This window comes from Furipterus horrens, unplaced genomic scaffold (assembly GCF_987537825.1).
Source record: "Furipterus horrens unplaced genomic scaffold, mFurHor1.1.pri manual_scaffold_3, whole genome shotgun sequence".
Lineage (NCBI taxonomy): Eukaryota > Metazoa > Chordata > Mammalia > Chiroptera > Furipteridae > Furipterus > Furipterus horrens.
This window is the reverse complement of record NW_028327173.1, coordinates 99360448-99384162: the sequence shown is the minus strand read 5'-3', so window position 1 is coordinate 99384162 and position 23715 is coordinate 99360448. Positions and strand designations below refer to the sequence as shown.

The 23715-nt window shown below is 35.5% G+C and overlaps 1 protein-coding gene across 1 annotated transcript in view; it reads right to left on the bottom strand.

The window, feature by feature from the left end:
- Nucleotides 1–2890: 2890 nt before the first annotated feature.
- The window catches only part of EXOC2 (exocyst complex component 2), a 239568-nt gene continuing 218743 nt past the window's right edge, over nt 2891–23715 (bottom strand). The window contains exons 23-27 of the mRNA XM_090269916.1: nt 15369–15424; nt 15059–15181; nt 9119–9180; nt 6905–6964; nt 2891–4523 (exon numbers count right to left, since the gene is read on the bottom strand). Of these exons, the coding sequence (XP_090126042.1) occupies nt 4430–4523; nt 6905–6964; nt 9119–9180; nt 15059–15181; nt 15369–15424 (395 nt within the window). The 3' untranslated portion in view covers nt 2891–4429. The remainder of the gene's footprint in view (nt 4524–6904; nt 6965–9118; nt 9181–15058; nt 15182–15368; nt 15425–23715) is intronic.

Here is a 23715-nt window from a genome sequence, read left to right as displayed (position 1 = left end):
TCACTCTCTTGTGCTCAGCTGATACATGAAACTATTTGAAATGGCTTTATGTCACAAAAGATTTTAACCTTTCATATACTTATAAAACTTTGAATAAATGGTTAATGTTGACTTAAGAAGAAAAAAAAAAAAAAAAAAAGAGTATGGGTCTAGATGGGAGAAAGATATTTAGACATCCTATTGGGCAAGTAACCCAAAGAACCCAGATCCCGTTTGTAAAATATTTACCTAGCCAGGTATAAAAAGGCTTTCCAGTGATACATATAATAACACTAAATTTAAAATGTGGGTGAATAGAAAATGAGATGAAATCAGTACACAAAAAGCATGATGACAACTATATAAAAACATAAAACCCGCATTTAAAGCAAAGCTAAAGTTATTAAAACTGCTGTTCTAATTGATGTGTGTCAAGTATTCAGTACATATTTTAGGTTTTCAGAGCAATGTATAAATTCATATGAAAACCTTTATGATAATACTGCTAGGTAAATGTTTAATGACAAAAATATATGCAAGTTTCAATCTACAGTAAAGCATAATTATTTAAACATATATTAAATAAAATATAATTAACTTTGTTAGAAACCTAATCTTTATTTAAAAGCTACTAATTTATAACTTTCAGAAAACACATTATAATATCCTTAAGCAACTAATAATAAAACATTTCCACACCACAGACCAAAACAGAAACACACATGGCCATCTTTTACCAAATCTGGAATTAAAATGTAATTTTTCCTCTTCATCCCTTTAAGAAAAGTGCAGGAAAAGACGGCAGAGAAGGAGAGTGACTCGGGGAGCTGTGCCTTCTGCCATGATGCTTGGTTTGTAATGCTGGAATCATTTCTGGAACGTGCCACTTTCATGGTACACTAATATAGAAGGTCTTAGTAAGATCAAATTACTTCCAAAACTTTTCAGCACTGAAAGAGAGGCTCGGTTTACTAACTGACATGAAGCCAGGCTGACAACATGGATGTGATGTGCTAAACCCCTAATGCTACTTGGGTGTGAAAGCAAGCACCCATGAGTAACTTAAACTTTTTCTCAGCTACCTCTTTGTAAATTTGATCCAAGTCTCTCAGGTCTCTTCTTACATTATTCAGCCATTTCCTCTTAATCACTAAATTCCTCTGTAGCTCAAGCAGCTCTTAAAATTTCCCTTTCTTCCAAGAAGTCCCCCTTGACTTGTTGGAATAGCAGTCCTTGAACCACCTCATTTGGGTATGGGGTTTTTATGCGCCTGCCCTCCATTTCCTGAGCCATAAAAGTACTTCACTTATTCCTATTTTGCTTAAATTTTATTATTCTCTCAAGCCCATGTGCTTCCCTGACCTTTGCCACTAGTGGAGGGACAGCAGAAAGCATGTTCAGCTGGGAGGAAGACCTGGTGCTGGTTAAATTAAAAAGCAAAACCAGACAACTCTGAGTGTGACACAGATCCTGCCCTTTCTAGCCTTGTTGTCTTAGGGAGAGAAGTCACTAACTTCTAAGTCTCAATTAACTCACCTGTGAAATAAACATCATACCCCCTAGCTCATAATGTTTTCATAAGGCTGTTGGGGGTACTGAGATAATTTAGTACAGTGTCTAGCATATGGTAAGCCACCACAAGTAGAGAACTAGCAGGGTACCTGATAAGTGCTTTCTGAAAATGATTAGATAAACATAAGGTAAACTGGAATTTAAGTATTTATTGTGTAAAAATAAGACCTATAAAAGGTTATATAAGTAACGAAACTGTTGAAATGAAGACTCTTCGGGGAAAAAAGGTCAACTAAATTAAATCTTCTATTGAAGACACATTTTTTTTTTTTTTTTAGTAACACTCTGATGATGCTTTAGCAGAGAATAGATAAAGTGAAGTTTTAATAAAAGAAATTCAATGCCAATATTTCTTAAATTTTAGTGTGTGTATAAATCATGCAGGGATCTTGATAAAATACAGATTCTTATTCTGTATATCTGGGTTGGGTCCTGAGATTCTGTATTTCTAACAGACTCTCAGGTAAGGTGCTGCTGTCTATAGACACTGGGGAGTAGGAAGGTTCTATCCAGCAGGTAAATGAACCAGAGCTATACCTGCCAAATAAACAAACCTCAAAAATATAACTTTGAGGTAAAGAAACAAGTTGCAGAAGGATATGTAGGGTATGACTTATGTAAAATTTAAATAATGCAAAACAATGTTATATATATATTTATTAATGTGTGACACATATATAGTGAAAGTATAAAAGGAAGAATAAAACTGATAAAAATAAAAGTCATGCTAGTGTTATGTTTGGGAGACTGGAGAAAACAGGGTTACACAAGGGGCTTTGATATCATCTTTGGTGTTTGTTTTTAAAACTTGATGGTGGGTACAAAGGTGTTTGTAATATTATTTTCTATATTTTTGTATGCCTAAAGTAGGAATTAAAAATTTTGTTGTGTGAGTTAATACAGTGGTGGTCCACTAAAGATTCTATATAAAAATTTGAGTTTTTTCCCCCTGTGATTTTTTGTTTAGAAGATACAATTACAGAAGAACAATCACAGCTGATTTATTCTTTGAGGATATAAAAGATGGGCAAAGGACAGTCAACAGTGCTATTTGGAAAAAGAAAACAAAATTTATTTAAGAAGAAATATGACATTTTCTTAAGTATTGTTAGTAGAGGCTTGTTTTTTAAAAAACATTATTTACTTGTTTATTTTATTTTTTAGAGAGAGGGGAAAGGAGAAAGAGAGGGAGAGAAACATCACTGTGTGGTTGCCTCTCACGCGTGCCCCTGACTGGGGACCTGATATGCAACCTAGTCATGTGCCCTGACTGGGAATTGAACCAGTGACTCTTGGCTCGCAGGCCGACGCTCAATCCACTGAGCCACAGCAGCCAGGGTGTAAGACACATTCTTTATTGGTTGTACGCTCTATACTAGATATTTAAAATTACACAAATATTCAGGACTTCAGTTTTATAATTTAGTTCACAGAGACAATATTTTGTATATTTCTTAACACATTGCATACGGATGGCGAGAATTCTCATCATTTCTAAAAGGCATTTAAATTCTCCAGTACGCAATATGTTAACAAGCTTTATCAAGCACATTTATAAAAGAGTAACTTCCAGTTACTATGATTTTCCCCCATATAGCAAATGAACAAACATAACACTGATTTATTCCAAATAATGGATACTGTATATGGCTTGACTGTACTCTAAAATTAGTTATATTAATAAAGATACTAATTTCAGTATTAAAGAAAGGAGATTCTGCAAAACCCACAGACAAAATTAAAAACCCTGACACATAGACTACAGATAGAGAATTACTCAATTTTCTGTAGCAAATGGGGTGATGAAGTGAGGTGGGGGAGCTTACTTGAAAGACCATGACTTGAACAAAGGGCCCGTAGTTCACCAGCAGGTCCTACTGCCTTAGTGACTGAGGGGCATCTTTGCATGTTCAGAAAACACAGATTCTACCACAGCAGCCCTGTCTTAGCTACTGAGCCAGACACTTCAAAGGGTAAGAAGTGGAGAGAAAAGAAACTACCAGAGAGGAAGAAGCAAACAGCGCTCATCCCGGGGCCTGGGTTGTTCTTGGGAGACAGTAAAGACTACAGCTGTTCTAAACAGCAGCTATGGGGGTACCCAAGCTCTAGCACACGTAACAAAGGGACAGGCAGCACACTGACCTGAAGTAACACATCAAATTAAGAGTGAGTGAGACAAAATAAAGTAAAACAAAATAAAAGCTACATTGAAAAGATACCTAGCACTGTGAACAATTTTAGACAGCAAAATGCAAAGATACCTTATGGACATCTGGATCACAAATAATCTACCTCAAATATAACATTTTTTTTAATGCAGACTGCAAATTTTCTAAAATCTACTTGAATGGGAGAGTTGGAACTATTTGTATGAAATACAGGTTTCAAGGACAGCTGTATAACTTAGGAGAGTGAGAGCTCCAAAGATGTCTAGATATAACTTCTCAAATCTCTTCTGATCATTCTGTCCGTGAGTCTTGAAAGCTGCTGTTAAGTTTTTAGTAAGACAATGAAAAAATGCTTTAGTATACATTGTATGCCATCTCAAAAACACTCCCTGAAAAGTAACTCTTCCTGTGACATTCACCATGAAATACTTAGCTAAGGAAAAAAGAAAAAAATATATATATTTAAAGTCATACAGGACCTAATGTAATAAAAACGACAATACAAATACTGAAATACTACTGCTTGGGCATTTCAAATAAAGGTACTTTGATTGAGATAAAACATATACCAACATCTTTCTACACTACAAATTCTGGAGAAAAAAGAGAAATTGCAAACCTAATGCTTTATATACAAATATCTTTAGAACACTTAAGAACACAAATGACTTTTTACTTGTTATTTTAGGGTTGCCCTAATTTGGAGGTATTTATGTCTTCATCATGGTTGAAGAAGCAGCTTGGAAGCAGGTGAGCTGCAAGTGCATGCTGCTCTTGAACTTGTTCAGCAGCTCTTCCAGTAACCTGTGGGGAGCAGAGACAATTTACAACCTGACATAATGAAGCTTGGAAAACATGCAGGGCAGCCAACTGTGTTATTTATGTGTGAATTCTTAACTCAATAACAGAAATAAGTCAATCAAAAAAGGAAAAAGACAGGTACATATTTATATATAAAAATCTCCTTCCTTTTCCCTTTCCCAAGATTAGAATCCTCCCTAAAACAGACTGTTTGTACCTGTATATATTAATTCACTTTTCAAAAAATTTACATACACTAAAATGTAATCTTTTTGGCATATGGCTCTATGAATGTTGATAAACACAACTTAGCAGACTACAAATCCCATAATCAGGGGGAAGAACAGGTCTATCCTCCAAATTCTCTTGTGTTGCCCCTTTCAGCACTTTTCCATTTACTGCCACCCCTGGACAACGATTTGCCCAGTCTTTGTTCCTCTTCTTCTTCTTTTTTTTTTTTTAAAACAAATACCAACAAGTGGTAAACTGAAGTGAATTAAGCACCAGAAGAACCAGGGTTACTTCTAATTCTACTGGGCATATCATTCTACTATGTACTTGGTAATTCAATTTGTTTCCTTAACTGGTCTAATATGTCTATATAATTTTAGGGCCAGAAGGGATCTTAGCTTCATCTGGTTCAGATGAAGAAACCAAGAAATTGGGCTTACTGGTATTGGGGTCAAGAGATTATTTCATGGTTTAACAATGCTCAATATTAGAACACTGTCCCAATAGCAGATCTGAACTATAGTCCCCATCCAGGACTACAGCAGGGTGGCTGTTGTTCTTGATGACCCCCAAGAGCTATGTTCTTTATGTTATAATAATAGTTTTAATCTTTTATTATATTTGTTTTAAAGAAATAAGTAGGGTTTAGAATCACTTGAGATAGAGCTTAAAAGTTAGTGTGAGAAGCAGCAGGAAAACAGCAGACAGGGTTGTGATACTGCTTGTATACAGCCATCCACTTGCCCGTTTAGGAACATACACAGGAACATATAAACAAAAGAAACGGTCTGCTATATATTCTTCCTAGCCCAGTCCAAATCTCCATGATATTTTCCTACCACTAGCCCAGTCTCATGTGTTCTCTCTGCCCCCTCAGTTTCTACAACATTCACCTGTGCTAGATCACAGAGCCCATGCTAAGTTTTTCATGCAGTTGAACACCACCATAAATATTGGGTTAGCCAAAAAGTTCACTTAGTTTTTCCCGTATGATGGCTCTTAGCAGTGTTTAGTTGTCTTTAACTTCATTTCGAAACAATTTTGTTAGATTGTATGCTGACAGCTGCCACATTAGTGTGCATTTAAAAAAAACTTATCAAAATTGGTAAATTTTGTGTAGCCATTTTAATATTGAAAATGAAAGAATATATGCAACATTTTCAGTGTATTATTTCAAGAAAGGTAAAAATGCAACTGAAACACAAAAGAAAAAATTGTGCAGCCTATGAAGAAGGTGCTTTGATGGATCGAATGTGTCAAAAGTGGTTTGCAAAGTTTCTTGGTACTACTAACATTCTGGCCAAATAACTCTTTGCTGTGGGGCTGTCTTACGCATTGGAAGATGTTTAGCAGCACCCCTGGCCTCTACCCACTGGAAGCCAATAGCGGGATATAGCCTACATACCCAAAGTATCCAAATCTATCAAGTTACTGGTGAAGATGAAAAATGTGTCTTTTATTTTACGGAAAAAAAAACTAGGTGAACTTTTTGGCGAACCCAATATTTGTTTATGGACTGATCAACCAAATGCAAAGGTGGGTGGACTTCAGTTACCTTGGTGAAGGAGCAAAGATCTACAAAGTTTTCACTGCCTTAGTTGAGGGTAGGCTGGGCGTTTATGAAATTTACCTGGCCTAGACTTTGTCTCATGTCAGAATTTTCTGTTACATGAGTAGCAAAGTTTAAACTCAGACTAAGACAATCAATGCAGTATAACTGAAACATATGTAACTATTATATCATATCTGTAAATCTACTCTTTCTCATACTTTATATTATATTATATAGAGCACAAAATTTACACTGCTGAGCTATTAAAAGAAAAAAAATCATTGAGCCCTGAAAATCAAAGACAATGATATAGTTTACTAATCCAAAACAAACTTAATTGTGACATTTCCTATAATAGTCATTTATGACAAGAAAAAAGCTAATTTTTAAATTGTCATAAACAGAAGAAAGGTTTTATCTTATTATGTCACTTGGAAAATAAGCAAGGCACAACTAGCATAATGCATACTATACTACCAAGGGCTATTAAATACTGCTCTTCCTTAAATCCAAATTATTACATATAAAAAGAATTATTTTAGGTAACAAAGTCTTGTTGAACACATATAACTGGCTCCTGAGAATAGCAAACAGAACTTACTTTTTATCTGCTCCACTGGAAAGTTGAGGCAGGGCTTCCAAAGCCTGTTTAAAACTAGACCTGGAACACAAGCAGCAACATTTAAGTTGAAACATTTTATGCTTCTAGGTGGAATTAAGAGCATCATTAAAAATTCTTAAGCATATCTTAAATATAATGAAATTAATATAAACCAGTGAAGCATGTAGAAATATGAGAAAAAGCAAAAAACAAAGAAAAAGTTAAAGTGAGGAGCAGGGTCAAAACACTCATCTAGGGAATGAAATATAACTTGGAAAAAGAGGAACTAAATTTTATAAAAAGATGCTACTCACGGGAGATGAAAGCTTAATGTGGACATATAATTTTTTAGGAAAATTTTCAAAACAAAACTGAACTCTAGATAAAGCAAATGGTAAGAAAGGAAGGAAACTAAGTAGAAATATGACCTTGTGTAAGATTTCACAAATGGGGACATTTATAGTATTGATGTGTCCAGGGCCTGATTTATAGCCAATGTGTTATAATAACTGAACACAGTTTTTACAGAATTTAGCTATTATTATGTTGAAAATTTGTGAAATAAAATTCAACACTATTTCATTTCATGGGGGAAAAAGTGAATTTTAAAAGCAACAATTTGGTATGTTTAATTTGTTAATGGAGAGAGTACCAGAAAAATTACTAATCAAATGAAAAGCATTTAGGAGAGATTATTTGGTAATAACTTGCACCATTAACTAAGAAACAGCTGACTAAGGTAAAGAAACAAATATAAGTATTCATGACTTTAACGTGGTCTTTGTTTTTGAAATTGTAAAAACATTCTCATCAGTATATTAGGAAATAACTTTTTATTAGAATTTCTCAAACTAGGGGCAGGTATCCTAGCAACAAATAGAGGACTGCAAAATCCCAATAGTCATAAAGACTGGCACCAGATAGCTTCAGTTGTTTCTGATGGGCAGGGTGTGGGTACAGGGATATCTCATAGCTTTTGGGCACGTTTCACCTACTTCCCAATATGAAATTGGCTCCTCTTTTTTGATGTTGAGGAAGGTCTCTGCCATACCTCCACAAACATCTTGTTTCATGTAAACCTCTTGTCAATTAGTCAAAACAAATGTGATGCTATTATTCTTTATTTTTAATTATGACAATAATGATAATGAGGAGGCTGATACCACTTATTATTTGTAGTGCAACAACAGTTTAGAAGGTGACAACATATTTTCCCCAAAACTTTGTCTAGAAAGTATTATCTTCCTTTTATAATTGAAGAACTTAGGCTATGAAAGGTCAAGTTAGTGAGAATCAATACACAAGGCAGGCATACCATTAAATATGGAAGGAATGCTCTCTATCATCTGTTATTTAGCACTTTGTGCAGAAAAACCACCATTGGGAAAAGGTGTGGTTCACTGGGACAAGGTGTAGTTCAGTAACTAATATGCAAGCCACCTAGAAATGGTCAGCCTGATGAACAGGAATAAGAAGCTAACTTTGTTAGGAAAAAAAATGTAAGAAGTCCTTCAGTTGTAATGATGGCAGTAAGAATAATGGCATAAGCTATGTTATCAAAAGTTGGGAATGAATGAATAAACATACTGCACAAATCCTTAAACAATTTGTATACTACTTGGCTTCTCATGCACATTAATAGTATAACCCAAAATTTCATAGGTAATGTTGCCAGTGGAATAAACAATTTTGTAAAAGCAAGTAGTTAGTGCTGTTTCAGTTCACCTACTGATATTTCAGTGATAGGAAATCCTGACTTTCATTCAAAACAGTTAAAAACTATCAAATTTCCACTACAAAATTTTTCAGAGAAACCACAAGGCTTCCTCTTATGATGATAATTACAACACTTGAACAGTCCTTCAAAGTCTGCTATGAATAGACCCAATTCTTATTTTCTCCTTTTTTAAAAAGAAGAAGGCAATGCTCTACTACATCATTTATGATACTAAGATTTATCTTATAGAATAAAAAACAAAACAAAAAAACCCCACATATTTTATGCTATGAAGAACCATTATTAGGAAGGAGTCCATGGCTTAGTATAGGTGTACACTTTTTAAGTAAAAATCTGATCAATCGAGTATAAACATTTTGCACACCACAAAATCATGAGCATTCACTCTGCTCAGCTGCCTTAAAGGATTTTGTACATGAGTAAGATCAGCCTCATTATTAATGAAGCACTCAAAACAAGAACATTTAGCATCTCACTTGCTTTCAGGAGTCAGGTGAACAGCCACAGTATCCCTCATAGCACAGATTTCAAGCCTTGCCTAAAGATGAGAAAAGGACAAAGTGACAATAAGGGTTTGTGACAATTATCAAACAGAAATAGGTGGTTAAGGGGGGCAGCCTCCAGCCTGTTTTCTGCGGACAGTGTTGACAGAACACTGTAGGGCCATGGTTACCTCCACCCCCAGGAGATTATTAGGTATGAACAGACTTCTGAAAATAGTCCAAGGAAATCAGCTATGACAAAATTTCCTTTGAAAATTAATTTACAGTGAAGTATGACTGTGTGAAGGCAGAGAGCTAGATATCTTGCTATTAAAAGGACAAACTACATAAGGATTTCCCAGCAATCTGTATTTACTATCTAACCAGTAATTTTTCTCTTAGTTTTCTTGTGAGGAAGGAAAGTCTGAAACACTGTCCCTGAGTTATTCCCCTCCTCCACAGATTTAAGGAAGTGGGTTGGCTTACTTACTTACACCTATGCACTTCTAGGCACACTGACTTTAATCTCAAAAGTTAAGCTAAAGCTCTAGAGATGCGGAGAATGCCTATTAAAAATCACAACCGGCTTTTTATAAAAATCAAAAATTGACAAGCTGATTCCAAATAGACAAAACAATTCTGAAGAAGAGTAACACAATTGGAGAAGTTCACATTTTCTGATGTCAAAACTTACTATAAAGTTAACAATCATCAAGGAAGCATGACACTGGTATATGGACAGACAGAGAGGTCAATAGGATTGGGTATCCTTACATTTATGACCAACTGAGTTTTGATAAGGGTTCTGAGACCATTCAAGTAGGAAAAAAATAGGCTCTTAACAAACGATGCTGGGACAACAGGATATCCTCATGCAAAAGACTGAAATTATTGGGTTGGCCAAAAAGTTCACAGAGTTTTTTTCCGTAAAGGACATTTTTCATTTTCACCAATAACTTGATTGATTTGATTATTTTGAGTATGTCAGCTATATCCCGCTATTGGCTTCTAGTGGGTAGAGGCCTGGGGTGATGCTAAACATCTTCCAATGTGTGAGACAGCCCCACAGCAAAGAATTATTTGGCCAAAATGTCAACAGTACCAAGAAACTTTGCAAACCACTTTTGACACATTCGATCCATCAAAGCACCTTCTCCATACATTGCATTTATCTTTGTTTGCATTTCCGTTGCATTTTTACCTTTCTTGAATTAATAAAGCATAATACACCAAAAATGTTGCATATTTTCTTCCATCTTCAATATTAAAATGGCTACACAAAAATTCACCAATTTTGATTTTTTTTTTTTTGATGCACGTTGATGTGACAGCGGTTAACATACAATCTAACAAAATTGTTTTGAATGAAGTTAAAGACAACTAAGCACTACCAGAGCCAGCATATAGAAAAAAACTAAATGAACTTTCTGGCCAACCCAATAGATCCCTTCCTTAACACAAAGATTAACTCAAAATGGATCTAAATGTAAGCAATAACACTATACAATTCTTAGAATAAAACAGGAGTACATCTTTGTGATGTTGGGCTGGGCAAGGCTTCATAGAAAGGACATTGAAGTACAAGCAATGAAAGAAAAAAACAGATAAATTGGACTTCTGTCCTCAAAAAGAAACCATCAAGAAAATGAAAAGAATGAGATATCACTTCTCACATACAAGGATGGCTATAATCTGAAAGACAGACAGTAACATGTATCATCAAGGATGTAGAGGAACTGGAAACTTCATACATTGCTGGTAGAAAAGTAAAATGACATAACTCCTTTGAAAATAGTCTGACACCCTGGCTGCTGTGGCTCAGTGGATTGAGCGTCGGCCTATGAACCGAGTGTCACTGGTTTGATTCCCAGGCAGGGCACATGACTAGGTTGCATGTCAGGTCCCCAGTTGGGGGCGCGAGTGAGAGGCAACCACACAGTGATGTTTCTCTCCCTCTCTTTCTCCTTTCCCCTCTCTCTAAAAAAAAAATAAACAAACAAACAAACAAAAAAAGTCTGACAGTTCATTAAAAGATAGAGTAACTGTATGACCTAGCAAGTTCACTCCTAGGTATATAACCAAGAGAAATGAAAACATATGTCCACAAAACTTGTAAATGAATGTTCACAGAAGCATTCTTCATATTAGCCAAAAGTGGAAATAGCCTAAATACTCATCAAATAATGAATGGATAAAGTATGGTATATTTATACAATGGAATACTATTCAGCCATAAAAAGAAATGATACATGATACAACATGAATGAACCTTTCAAACATTATGTTAAGTGAAAGAAACCAGTCTCAAACAGCCATATTTGTATGATTCTGTTCATATGAAATTTTCAGAATATGTAAATCAGCAGATAGAAAACAGACTTGTGCTTGTCTAATGCTAGGGAGAGGGGTGGGGAGGAAAACAGGAAGGGATTGCTAATGGGTCTGGGGTTTCTTTCTGGGGTGATGCAATGTTCTAAAATTGATTGTGGTGATGATTACACAACTCTGTGAACACAGTAAAATATCACTGTATTGAATACTATTTTTGTCTTGTGGACACATTGTATGCTATATGAATTTTATCTGCACAAAACTTTTATGACAGAAAAGCTAAACTAAAGCTTACACTTGTTTGCAAGCTTGAAAAAAAGTGACTTTATACAGATTGGTTTTCCTCAGAGTTCTAGAAGAGCCTCTGATGAGAAAGCCCACATCCTCTACCTGTGACTCAGGTACCCTTAGTGTGGGTGACGCTTAGGAGACTATATGAAAGAAACAGCTCTTATTCTCCAGGAATGCATAAATGTAAAACAATCATAAAAAATATGGTAAGTTCTTTAAATTAGGGTTATCAGATATTCTGTAACCAATCTAGATAAAAGTTGATTAGATACAGTATATTTAGTGAAACTTTTCTGTTTGGGGAGCAATTGTTTGGTTTCATTTTTCAGTGCTTTAGAAGCCTAAAAAATAGTTTGTAACTAAAAAGCACCTGTATGACAATTTACCTCTACTGTTTAAACTTGAGTTTATGTTAAAAACATACCTACAAGGAAAACATCAAAGAGAAAAAATAAGGTAGAACTTTCAGTTGAATATTTAGGATTAAACAAATCACTGTAAAACTAACCTTCATGTAGGAATTTTATTCAAACATGGTGTTTTAATTAACCTATGGATATGCCAATTATAAAAGTTGTGGTTATTTATATAATACGCAAAAAAGTGTATGCCAAAAAATATAATGCTAAAAGACCAACTAAAATCAGCAAATTGCCACTCTACTCCTCGCTCCACTCTAAAGTGATTCTCAGGAAGATTTTGAAGATTGATGCAATGGCCTTTTATGTAAATAAATAGTAAAGATGATTAACTTGCAGTCTTTCTCATTTACTTGTTCAAAAGAAGGATGTCAAAAACAGCCATTCTCAATGGGACAGGACAAAGTGGGGCAGTTACATTCATTTGAACTTTTTCAAAATGGAAAAATGCCTGTCCAGTTCCTAGGAAGTATCAAAATATTAGAGGTTGGAATGGTCATGGTGGGCACCACCCCCTCAGGCCCCTTCCTACTTAATCTCACCTACCCAGAGGAAAGCACTCCCCTGAAAATTTTTCTTCCTACTAGACATAAGAAACCTATATAGTAATATCTGTTTTGGTGTTAGGATTCCTTCATTCAACTAAATGCTCCCGAATTTCGTCCAGGTGGTACCAGTAGTTTGTCCTCCTTAATGCTCAATAGTATTTGGTTATATGAACATTCCATAGTTTGTTTATTCTGTTGATGGATACCTGGACTATTTCTAGTTTTTGGCTATTATGAAAAAAATTTATGAGCATGCTTATGTTTTTTTCGTGAACATATATTTTTTGTTCTCCTGGTTAAATACCTAGGATTAAAATGGCTGGGTTATAGGGGATGTGTATACTTAGTTTTCAAAGAAACTGTAAGAAACTACTTCCTGAAAGAGTTGTATGATTTACACTTCCAACAATGTGTGAGAGCTCCAACTGACTGATGATGCTGACCATCTTTTATGTGCTGACTGGCCATTCTGACTCTTCTACAAATTCAATTATGTGTATGTTAGACCTTTTGATGTTGCCCCAGGGGTCCCTATTGCTCTGTTAATTTTTTCCCCAGTTTTTCTTTTCTCTTTTTTTCATATGGGATCTACAAATGCAGTGACTTTTCCTTTTGTTCTCCCCATTTTGCAGTTATTCTGATCTAGCAGGTTGTAAAAAATTCATATATTTTACATTCCAGAATTTCCATTTAGCTCCTCTTAAGGTTTCTTTTACTGCTGAGATTTCCTATCTCTTCATTCATTTGATCATAGTCTCCTTTACATTACTGAACACAAGTACTTTAAAATCCTTTGCCTTTGAAGTCCAACAACTAGGTGATCTCAAGGTTGCTCTCAGTTGCTTGTCTATTCTACTGAAAATGGGTCATGTTTTCCTGTTTTGTTGTTTGTACATTTCAATAAAATTTGGATTGTATCCTACACACTGTATGTAATGCTGGGGAGACTCTGGATTCTGTAATATACCTCTGAAAAGTATTGTTTTTGTTCTGCTTGTTCTAACAAGTAATTTATTTGGACTCAAACTGAAAACTCCTGGCTCTCGGGCAGAATTTTACTTCTTACTTCAGTTCTTTTGGTTTTAATTGGGCTGGCTGTAGTTTTAATTGGGTCCAACCATGCGTGTGTAGTTTAGGGGCCAACTAGAGATTTAAGTAGCTTATATACACAATTTATAGCTCTGGCTTTCTGCTCGCTGGGATAGCTTCCTCACTTTCCTGTAGTGCTTGCCCTATTCTTCAAGCCTAAAAGATGCAGGTTTTGTGGAGTTTTAGGCACTCCTGGGTCTGCCTTCAGGTTAAAATACATAAAAAAGTGAGGAATTCACCCAAGTGCCATTTCTCCCAGAATCACTTACTAATGGTCATTTCTCTTAAGTGTTTTCATGTTTTTGTTTTTCTTTTAACATTTTACAATTTTTATGTATTAAAGATTACAGTTGTTTTCTATACAGTGCTGGCCTGATAAGAGCTTCTCCAGCTATTACTGAAAGAAAAACTGCCAGCACTTTTTAAAAACACGCCATGTTCTAGAAAACTGAAAGCTCACATGTCAGAGGTCCCTCTCCACATGCCTGCACACCTTGGCTCCTGCCAATCTGGTGTGTTCATACCAAGAATTACCCGGTTTTAAAGGCTATACTTGTTATTAGAATTATGTAATTTAAGTTACTTCAACATAAACCAATGGAATATTAAGGCAAAGAGACAGTTATTTGTCGTTTCTGTGCAAACTACATTGAATAGTTTGAAAAGACCTATTAAAAGAAAGTTGCTAGCCCTGGCAGGTGTGGTTCGGTGGATTGAGTGCCAGCCTGCAAACCAAAAGGTCGCTGGTTTGATTCCTGGTCAGGGCACATACTTGGGTTGCTGGCCAGGTCCCCAGTTGGGGGTGTGCAAGAGGCAACCTGTCGATTCATGTTTCTCTCCCTCTCTTTTTTCCTCCCTTCCCCTCTCTCTAAAATAAATAAATAAAATCTTTTTAAAAAATTCCTAAATTTGCTTTAAAAAGTAAGTTGCTAAAAATTTCTTATGAAATTAAATGTGGTGAAGACAACTATAAAATAAAACAAAAAAAATTACAGAACTTCAGAAGGAATCCACATTTAAGATAAGTTCACAAGAGCTGTTCGAGATCTTGCTTTTCTCTAAAGACACAGAAAATGGAACTTGTAGACAAGACATGATGGGTAAGGCTTGTGCAGGAGAGATGATGTGGATCTCAAATCAGCAGCTCCAGAAAAAAAAAAAAAATCTGTATTTCTATCATAAGATTGATGACTAAAAATACACCTGTATGTTTAAATGAAATGAAAGTTTGACATGGAACTGAGTAGTTTTGGTACCTGTAATGCTCCATTTTTACTAAAGGATGAAACACACTGCATGAGTCGACTGAGCTCTTCAGAAACTGCTTCCACCACCTTTGATAGGACCCGAGGCACCAATTCCTTGGAAATAGTAAACACCTGAAAGAAGGTTTAAAATAAGGAGAAGTGGTGCATTATGAGGACTTGTCCTGACTTTAATTTGTTAAACACAAAGGAATGCACAAAAAAGTTGGGGAAAAAAGGCCACCATAAAAACCATAAATTAGCCTCCTTTTCTCCTTTTCCAGTTACCTGTATCTCTTAGGAACAGCTAATGATAGCTTACCTCTGCGTGTACTGCAATTATATTCACCAATGCTTCTTTCAGATAGTTTCTGACACCTGAAATCAAGGTGGGAAAGGGAAAAGGGATTTAATGAAAACACAGGCTGCCCATCTTCACCGCTGGATTCACTATGTACAGTACTACTGTCTTAGTTTTCTAAGGAGAAACGGAAAGTAATACCACCACTGTCAACTTCCTTTTGAGAACCAAATGGTGAAAGGACTATTTTTGTACAGATTTTTTTAAAAAAAGGTTAAATTACTTAAGAGTTTTCTTTCATTATCTTTCCACTCTGTCCTTGTTTGTGTTCTCTATAACTGTTGGTCAGTCTCCTTCAAAACTGAACATTTATAATGTGCTGTGGTTTCTCTGATCTTAAAAAATTTACTTTTGGAAGAAACCTCTGACAAAATCACGCTCAATCTGATTCTGTCAAACATGTTAAAGACTGGACAAAATACAAGATTTTAGATGGTACAGAATTAATGAACACTACTTCACTCAAAAGCAGGCACACACAACATTTAACAGTAGAAAAGAAGTCAGATTATCTTGCATCAAACTCCAATTTCATACATAACGTACAAGCTGTAACTTTTGTTAAGAAGACTATAGGTCCAGTGTTTTCTTCTATTAATAAACTTAAGAACAGTGAGGCTTAAAGAAGATAATGCATGTGATTGGTGCTGGTATTCACAGGGTTCATTAATAGCTTCCATTATAATGCAAGGAAAAAGAAAACATAAGAACAAAGTGCTGCTTTATTTTAACTCCAAAACAATCACTTTCACTTGGAGTGGAATGTTTCAGAATGCCTTTTAAATTAACTGCATGTACTAAGAATTCCTTCTCTATAGAACAGGGAAATTTCTGCTGCACTATAAAAGCATGTATGTTAACAGTAACAGTGTTAAAGAGAATTTTTTCCCAAATGTCACTCAAGCTATTGATTATTGAGAATAGTTGAGATGAAGACTAAGAATTACAATTAACTTTTTGAATTGGCATTTGCAGATTCTAAATATATAACTAGGTTTTTATTTCTGTCATATATGATGGTGTATATATATATATGTACACTTTTTTTGAGGAACAAATTTCATATATATTTATTTGCAATATGAAAGTCCAGGTGTTAATTATATTTTGCTGATGAAAAAACTGAGGAAGCTAATTGAAGAGTAATTAAATATAACGCAGAAATTAGTTGATTCTTCCTGAAAAAGATAATTGTAAGGTAACAAGTCTTATCTGGGAGGCAGATGAAAAGAATACAGGAGTCTATTATAAGTGAAAGTGAAATAAACTAACTTGTGCTCAAGACCAGAAAAGCTTTCTTCCTGTAAAAGGAAAGCCATAATGCAGAGATGTTCCTTGGATTGTTCACTGCTATAGCCATGGCACAAGGTACGACCTGGCTGTGATAATCATGATCACCAGGGTCAATAGCTTCATCTTGTTCCCTGCTCCCTGGGCAGTTCTCCCAATGTGTGTGGAGGGAGGCAAGGAAGAGCCCTTTGGTTCAATAGTCCATAATCACTGTACTCAGGCCTAGAATCTTTAAATTGCAACCTCGTGGAAGACTGGCTTATAAATGCATACATATATAAAATGTATAGTTACTAAAAATATAAGCACAAAAGCACAATATTAGCCCAGTGATGATCTAAGCAACTTAAGAATAAGAAATTCAAGAGTCTGCCCTCCATGAAAACCAGGGTCCTATCAATGCTACTATATGAACAATGTCAGGAGTTTGGGTTCTAGCAATGACGACTGAAAATGAGGGCAGTTTTTAAATTCTAAAATTCTTTAGTGTAAAGACAAGAGTGGGGGCAGAGTGCAGACTAAAAAGCAAAAAAATTAAACTTAGATGAAATAAGACAATGTCACATGTTCAGTGTGCTATAAACTCAACTCCCACTCTAACCCTGATAGGAAAAACATTTCCTGGCAAGAACCCATCAGACTAAGCATTACTCATAAAATACCCTGTAAACTAGATAATCTAAATTACTCAATACAATTCTAAAAACAAAGCTGTGAATAGCAGGAAAAAAGCACAGGACATTTTCAACCTGTAGAATCACACTTTTGTTGATAAAAAATTTGAAAAAAAAAAATCAATTTTTCTATTTTTTGTTACACTGACCACAGGTTTCACAAGGATAATGTACTGGAAGGAGCACAGAACCTGAACCTTGGACAAGTGAAAAAAAAAAACACCTGAATTTCTTGGAGACCTTATTTTTGTAAACAACAAAAAAAGAGTGATATAACTGCCCCTCCGCCCCAAATAACATTGACAAACTGCTTCAAGGGGTAAGTGGTAATGTTGGAAAAAGAGAAGGAAAAAATGTGTGGTCCTAGGGATGGACAGAAAAAGAACTCCTAGTCAAGTCACAGTAACCCAGTAAGGGTTCAAAGAGACCACATTACGTTGAACACAGCCGAAAAATGCTCAAGGCAAAGTTTGGTGAAATATTATAACCTCCCAAAGTAATGCATATGCTGATGCTATAACTTCTCAACAAAAAAATTTTTAATATAAAAACAAATCATTGATTGCCTCTTTCCAAAAAGCTACCCAATTGTGTTAAATACAGAGATAACTTTTTTTTTGTACTGCTTATTGGGCTAAAATTGCTGTTCTAAGGGAATGGCTAGAAGTGCTCATTCATTTATTTAACATGCATTTATTGAGATTCTACTCCCTGATGGACACTGCAAGGCACATTAGAGGTAGTCAGACATTAGGTCTTTCCAGCAGAATATGAAAGTATACCCAATATAAGATCCCAAAGTGCTTATTTATTTTTGCCTTAATTTACTAGTGTTCATATATGGACCTAGTTGTACATAGAAATTAGTGCTAAATGACTATATGAAAGTGTTTTATATTTTTAAAAATCTTTTGTACTCCAATTTAATTTGTGAAACACTAACTTCCTATTTTCATTTTGTGACATCCTTAAAACGTTAAAAAATAGCACTGAGGGAGGAGTGGAAAAGTCAGGGTAAAGGACTTAAAGACTAGACAGAGTGAGGGATGCAGGTTTATAAACATGAAACAGATTAAGATCTTTGTGGTCTTCATAGTTAAGAATTTCAATTCCTTTCTCTCTTCACTCCATCCTACAGCCAGTTATCTAATGAGAAACAAAGCCAGTATCAGAACCTGCTCACTAGCCTTCTTCAGCCTCTTCCCTGTACTCATTCATGGGTCCACAATGAGACTTTAAGATGCGTTTCTAACAAACTAAATGCAAATTAACCCCTTGGGTTTATCTACTAAGTTCTGTTTTACCACGTTGCTCCAAATCCAACTGCAAGAGGATTGTCAGCTCTTTCAAAAATCTGTATCAAAAGAAGCCAGTAATAGTGGCAGGTGCGAGATTGCCTCGCTTTCTTCATTCTGTGCTGACATCAAAGAACCTCACCAAAAGCACAGCTGGCAGCAGGGCGCAATCTTATTTTCAGTAACTGAAGTGGCCAGTTTGCTCTTGTTTGACTAGGAAAAGAAAGTATGAAAATCATGCAAAAAGAAGGAAAATGCAAGCACTCCTGAGTTGAAAGAGAATAGATTTGGGTTTGGGGAAAGGTAAGGATTGGTCTTTTGCTGTGATTTCACTGACAGCTGAACTAAACTTGACAGCCTCTCCCTTCGATGGAAAGGGTTAGATATGGAAAATAAGAAAGATATTGCCTGAGAAAGATTCTGGAACTGTCAGAGAAAGACTGCACATATATTTGGTTGAGGCCTTAAAGCCAATGGCAGAATGAAGAATGGGTTCAAAGGGACCATGATCATGGCACTTTGGGCCAGGACCAGGATTTGATTTTGGTTAGTTTTCGAAAGGTCCATGAATGTGACAAAGGGACCATTTTGTACTCTCCTCAGTATTATATTCTATTTAATATTATTAACATTAAAGGTTGATCATGACTTTTAGTTTACCGAGGTAAAAGAAAGAACATTCAATGGAAAATCAGATGACTTGGGATCCAGGTTGGGCTTACCTATATACTAATAATATGGTCTTAGACAAAAATCAGTTTGCTTTTTAGACAGTTGCCTACTGTTCTGCTAACAAAGCTATTATAAAAATGTAACATATGTTTATTCCTTTATTCTTCAAATATCTGTTGTGTAAGTACTATGTGCTAGGTACTGCCAGATGGTGGTGTACACAAGTGAGCAAAACAGACATAACCAACCCTAAGAGACATTATCATTTAGTGGTAAGAAGCATTTTACAGATTACAAAGCAGTACACATGTGAGGGGGGGCCTGGAATTTATAAAAAATTGTGTATTTATTCTTATATGTTTTAATTTCAGTAACCTTCAAAGTACTCTCCATTTGATGCAATGCACCTATCGAGACATTTTTTCCACTGCTCAAAACAATTTTTGAACTTGACGATTTTGATGCCTTTTAGTTCTTCTGCTATTTTTTTTTATTTCACCTCTTCCACATCAGCAAAATGTTTCCCTTTGAGAACTTTTTGCCTCTGGGGAAACAAAAAAACATCACTTGGGGAAAAATTGGGTGAATAAGAAGGGTGGGGACATGGGGGTCATGCCATTCTTGGTCAAAAGCTTCTGAACACTAAGCATTGTGAGCAAGTATGCTCATAAATCAACCACCATGAAATGGGCAAATGCACTGATAGTCTTAAAAAAAATTCACTGCAGTCGAACACAGCCTTTCACAATGCCAGCTGGTACACGATACAGATGGGTTCTCAGAACCCTCACCTAGCAGGGGAAGCCTTTAAGACAAGGGGCCCACCCTCATATTTCAGATGCTAGTTTTCAAATAAAGACATAAATAGTTGGGTGAAAGGTATGATGACTGGAAAAAATACACTAAATGTCTCTTTCTGAAACATATGGTGTAGAAGTCTGGACAATGTAACCCATCAAAACTGTCATCTTGCTGTGGCCAGGTGTTGGAGTATTGTCTGGTGTACCAAAAGACTGTGGGTTCAATCCCAGCCAGAGCACATATGGAAAGGGATGGATGTTTCTCTCTTTCTCCCTTCCTTTTTCTCTAAAATTAATAAATACACCCTAGGGTTAGGATTAAAAACAAAGCAAACAAACAAACAAACAAAGAAACAAAAGTCTGTCATCTTGTCATCTAACTGCAGCATATCTGAACTGTAGGTGTTCTTTCGACAGGCATTAGGAATCTCAGGACAGATGAATGTGCATAAGAATATTACAAAAGCAGACAGGCTAGACACAGTATCAAATGTCACTGTAATGTGCTATAACTGGAGAGACTTGTCTTTCATGACACATTTATTTCGCTGGTTTGCACAAAATTCTCTGGAAGCTGGAATTTTAGTGGAATTCCTTTGTTATACTAGTTTTGAAGAGAATGGCTAAACATCACACTAGGGAAGACTAGGAAGGTTGGCTGCTGTGGTGGCATCTGAGGAGTGGCCTGAATTAGAATTACACAGGGTGTGGCAAAAGTAGGTTTGCAGTTGTGAGTATGCAAAACAGAGTTTATTCTTGCATTTTTATTGAATATTGTACTATTTTTCATATGAAAAACTGTTAACCTACTTTTTTCCGTACACTGTATATATGTAAACAGAAGGCAGAAGCAGATGCTGACCTCAAATACCCATGATAATTACTGATCAGTTATCTTTGAGGAAGTTTCTAAACGGCTCTAACTTGCTGCTTTCTCTTTATAAAACAAAGATACCATTTGTTAAATGAAATATTTCTAAGTAGCTGATGATGGCAAGCAGCCATCAAATGGAAGGCAGTGTTACTGGTAACACCCACTGACTTTCCTTTGTACTTCCAAAGTGCTGCACTTAGCTCCTCTCTCACACCTGCCCTCACTGCTGGGTCCCATTCCTCCTCCTGTCACAGTTTCCCATTTATGTGAGGACGTGATTAACCTCTCTCTCCTGCTACATTGTAAACTACAAGCATGAGGATCACCTCACTTATCTTTGTATCCTCAATTGATGGCACAGTGGTTGGCCTGTAGTAGATGTTCAAAAATATTTATGAGTTAAGAAATCAAAGAAGGCAAAGACCATGTATGTCTTGCTCACTAGTAAGTTCCTAGGACTTAATTCTCTTACATAAATTGATAAGTGACTGAAAAAATTTAGTACATGTAGAATCCTATAATATATAATTTTATATTTGACTCATCTACTAAAAACTCAAATTGCTCAGTTTTTGCGCAATGGAGGAATTCTCGGCTAAAGCATGCATCTTTCACTTCTCACAGAATTTAAGAAAACAAAGAATCCTTTTGAAATAATTTTTCAAAATTCATTTGAATTAAGAAAGTATAGCAGAATAGAATATTGCCAATGCTGTACATTTGTTTTCCAAATATGCCTTATTTTTCTAGCTATATACTTAAGTAGTTTATTCCAAATAATAAACCATTAAATATTTGCTGAATGCTCACTATGTGCTAGATATTTAGGCAGATGCTTAGATACATTAGAACACAGTACACTCTCAGTTAATGTGTTAGGAAACCTAGGTTTTTGTAGTGGACCGTAAACACCAAATTTATGGTACTATTAGAGAAGGCACTGTAATTGTGGACAGTATGACCAGGAAAAATAAGGCAAACTGACTTGCTCCTTGAAATTACAGATAAATGCTACATTATTATGGTTTAGTAATAAGTATTGCTTTTAAAAAGATTCCCTTAGATAAACCCCCACAACTTTCCATGTTATTTAGGCACGAGAATGAGAACAGCTTCTAAACAATTAAAATATGTATCTCCAGTACTCTCTGAATATGAAATTAGAATGTGTCATGATATTTGACCAAAAGTGTCCCCGCCCACACAGTATCAAATCTACACTATCACTTAGCAATTAATCTAGTAGCCTAGTGTGGAAATTCCCCATGGAGAAAAAACAGAGCTCATCTCTGCTCTGAGCAAGAACCTGTAGGCTTCTTTCTGAAGGGTGGGCTTCCTGTAAGTGGGGCTATAGACCACATACCATCTTCTCCAAGAATGGTCTTGTTTATCATACATCAAAGTATAAAGTCTTTTTTTCTTGCTATGTTTGCCAGTTTCTTCTTCTAATCTAATGGGGAGGGCACTTGATTTTTGCAATTGGCACACTGCTAAAAATATTTATTGAGTGCTTGTTTTTATTGCATGGCAGACTCTATTTCAGGCACTGGGGCTTTAGTAGTAGGGACCAAAAAAGAGCTAAACCACAAAAAAATACAGTCCTTCTCCTCAGAAGACCTACATTCCAGTGGGACACACCCAGATTCAAGAAACTGTGACCATCTTGCATATGGGAGAGGGTCTTTCATCTGTTTTAAAACAACACAAGAAAGTAATTGCACGGAACAAAACTGTTTGGCAAACAATAAAACTCGCAATGGCAGACAGAGGGCTTCTTTTTTCTTTTTTAGAATTTTAGCACCGTTTGTGAAAAAAATGGTTTCCTGATTCACTGGAAATATTTTAGTGTCCCTATCGTGCCAATCTCATGAAAGAATGCATAGCAATGGTCTGTAATAGATAATGTATAACAGAGAATATGCAGTGTGCATACCAAGACTTGGTTCTAAATCTTAGCTGGAAAATCAGTTAATATTGGGGCTTCGTGAGAAATTCTTTATAAATTAAAACTAGTATACAGGCAAATTTGATTTTTCTTATAATTAATAATTTGGACAAACTGCTAAGCAGACATTAAAGAATAGCAAACATTTTGGATTGATGCAGACTTTATTCTTGATTTTTTATTTTGAAAAAAATGTTTATTGAAAAGAATTAAAACACAGAAATTTAAGTTTTCATAATAACAAAGAAAAGTCCAATAAATTTCTCCATCTCTTCCCTAGTTTGCTGTACATTATTCCAGATCTTTTCCCCTGAATATATTTTTCCCCTAAAATATGAGATAACACTATACATTCTCTTCTTGAAATTGGTTTATTTCATTCCAGAATATATCACAAAAGTTTTTCCATGACAGTGTATACATAACTACCTTATAATTTTCAATGGCTGCCTAGTATACCATAGTATGGTTGCACCATATTTGTTTATGCTCCTACTATGTATTCTAAGTTATTAATTTTTATTATTCATTCTATTTATTCATAATTTATTCTACTGTTACATAGTTATGTTGTCTTTCAGTGTGTACTATTATAAATAATGCTGCAATGGACATGGATCCTTGTATTTTCACAGAATAATTAATGCTAGACATCTTTCTAGAATTAGAATTGCTGATTCAAAGGTCTTTAGTTCTGATTGATTCTGCCAACCAGTCATTCAAAAGGCCATACAAAATTATACCCCTGCTTGATTCTT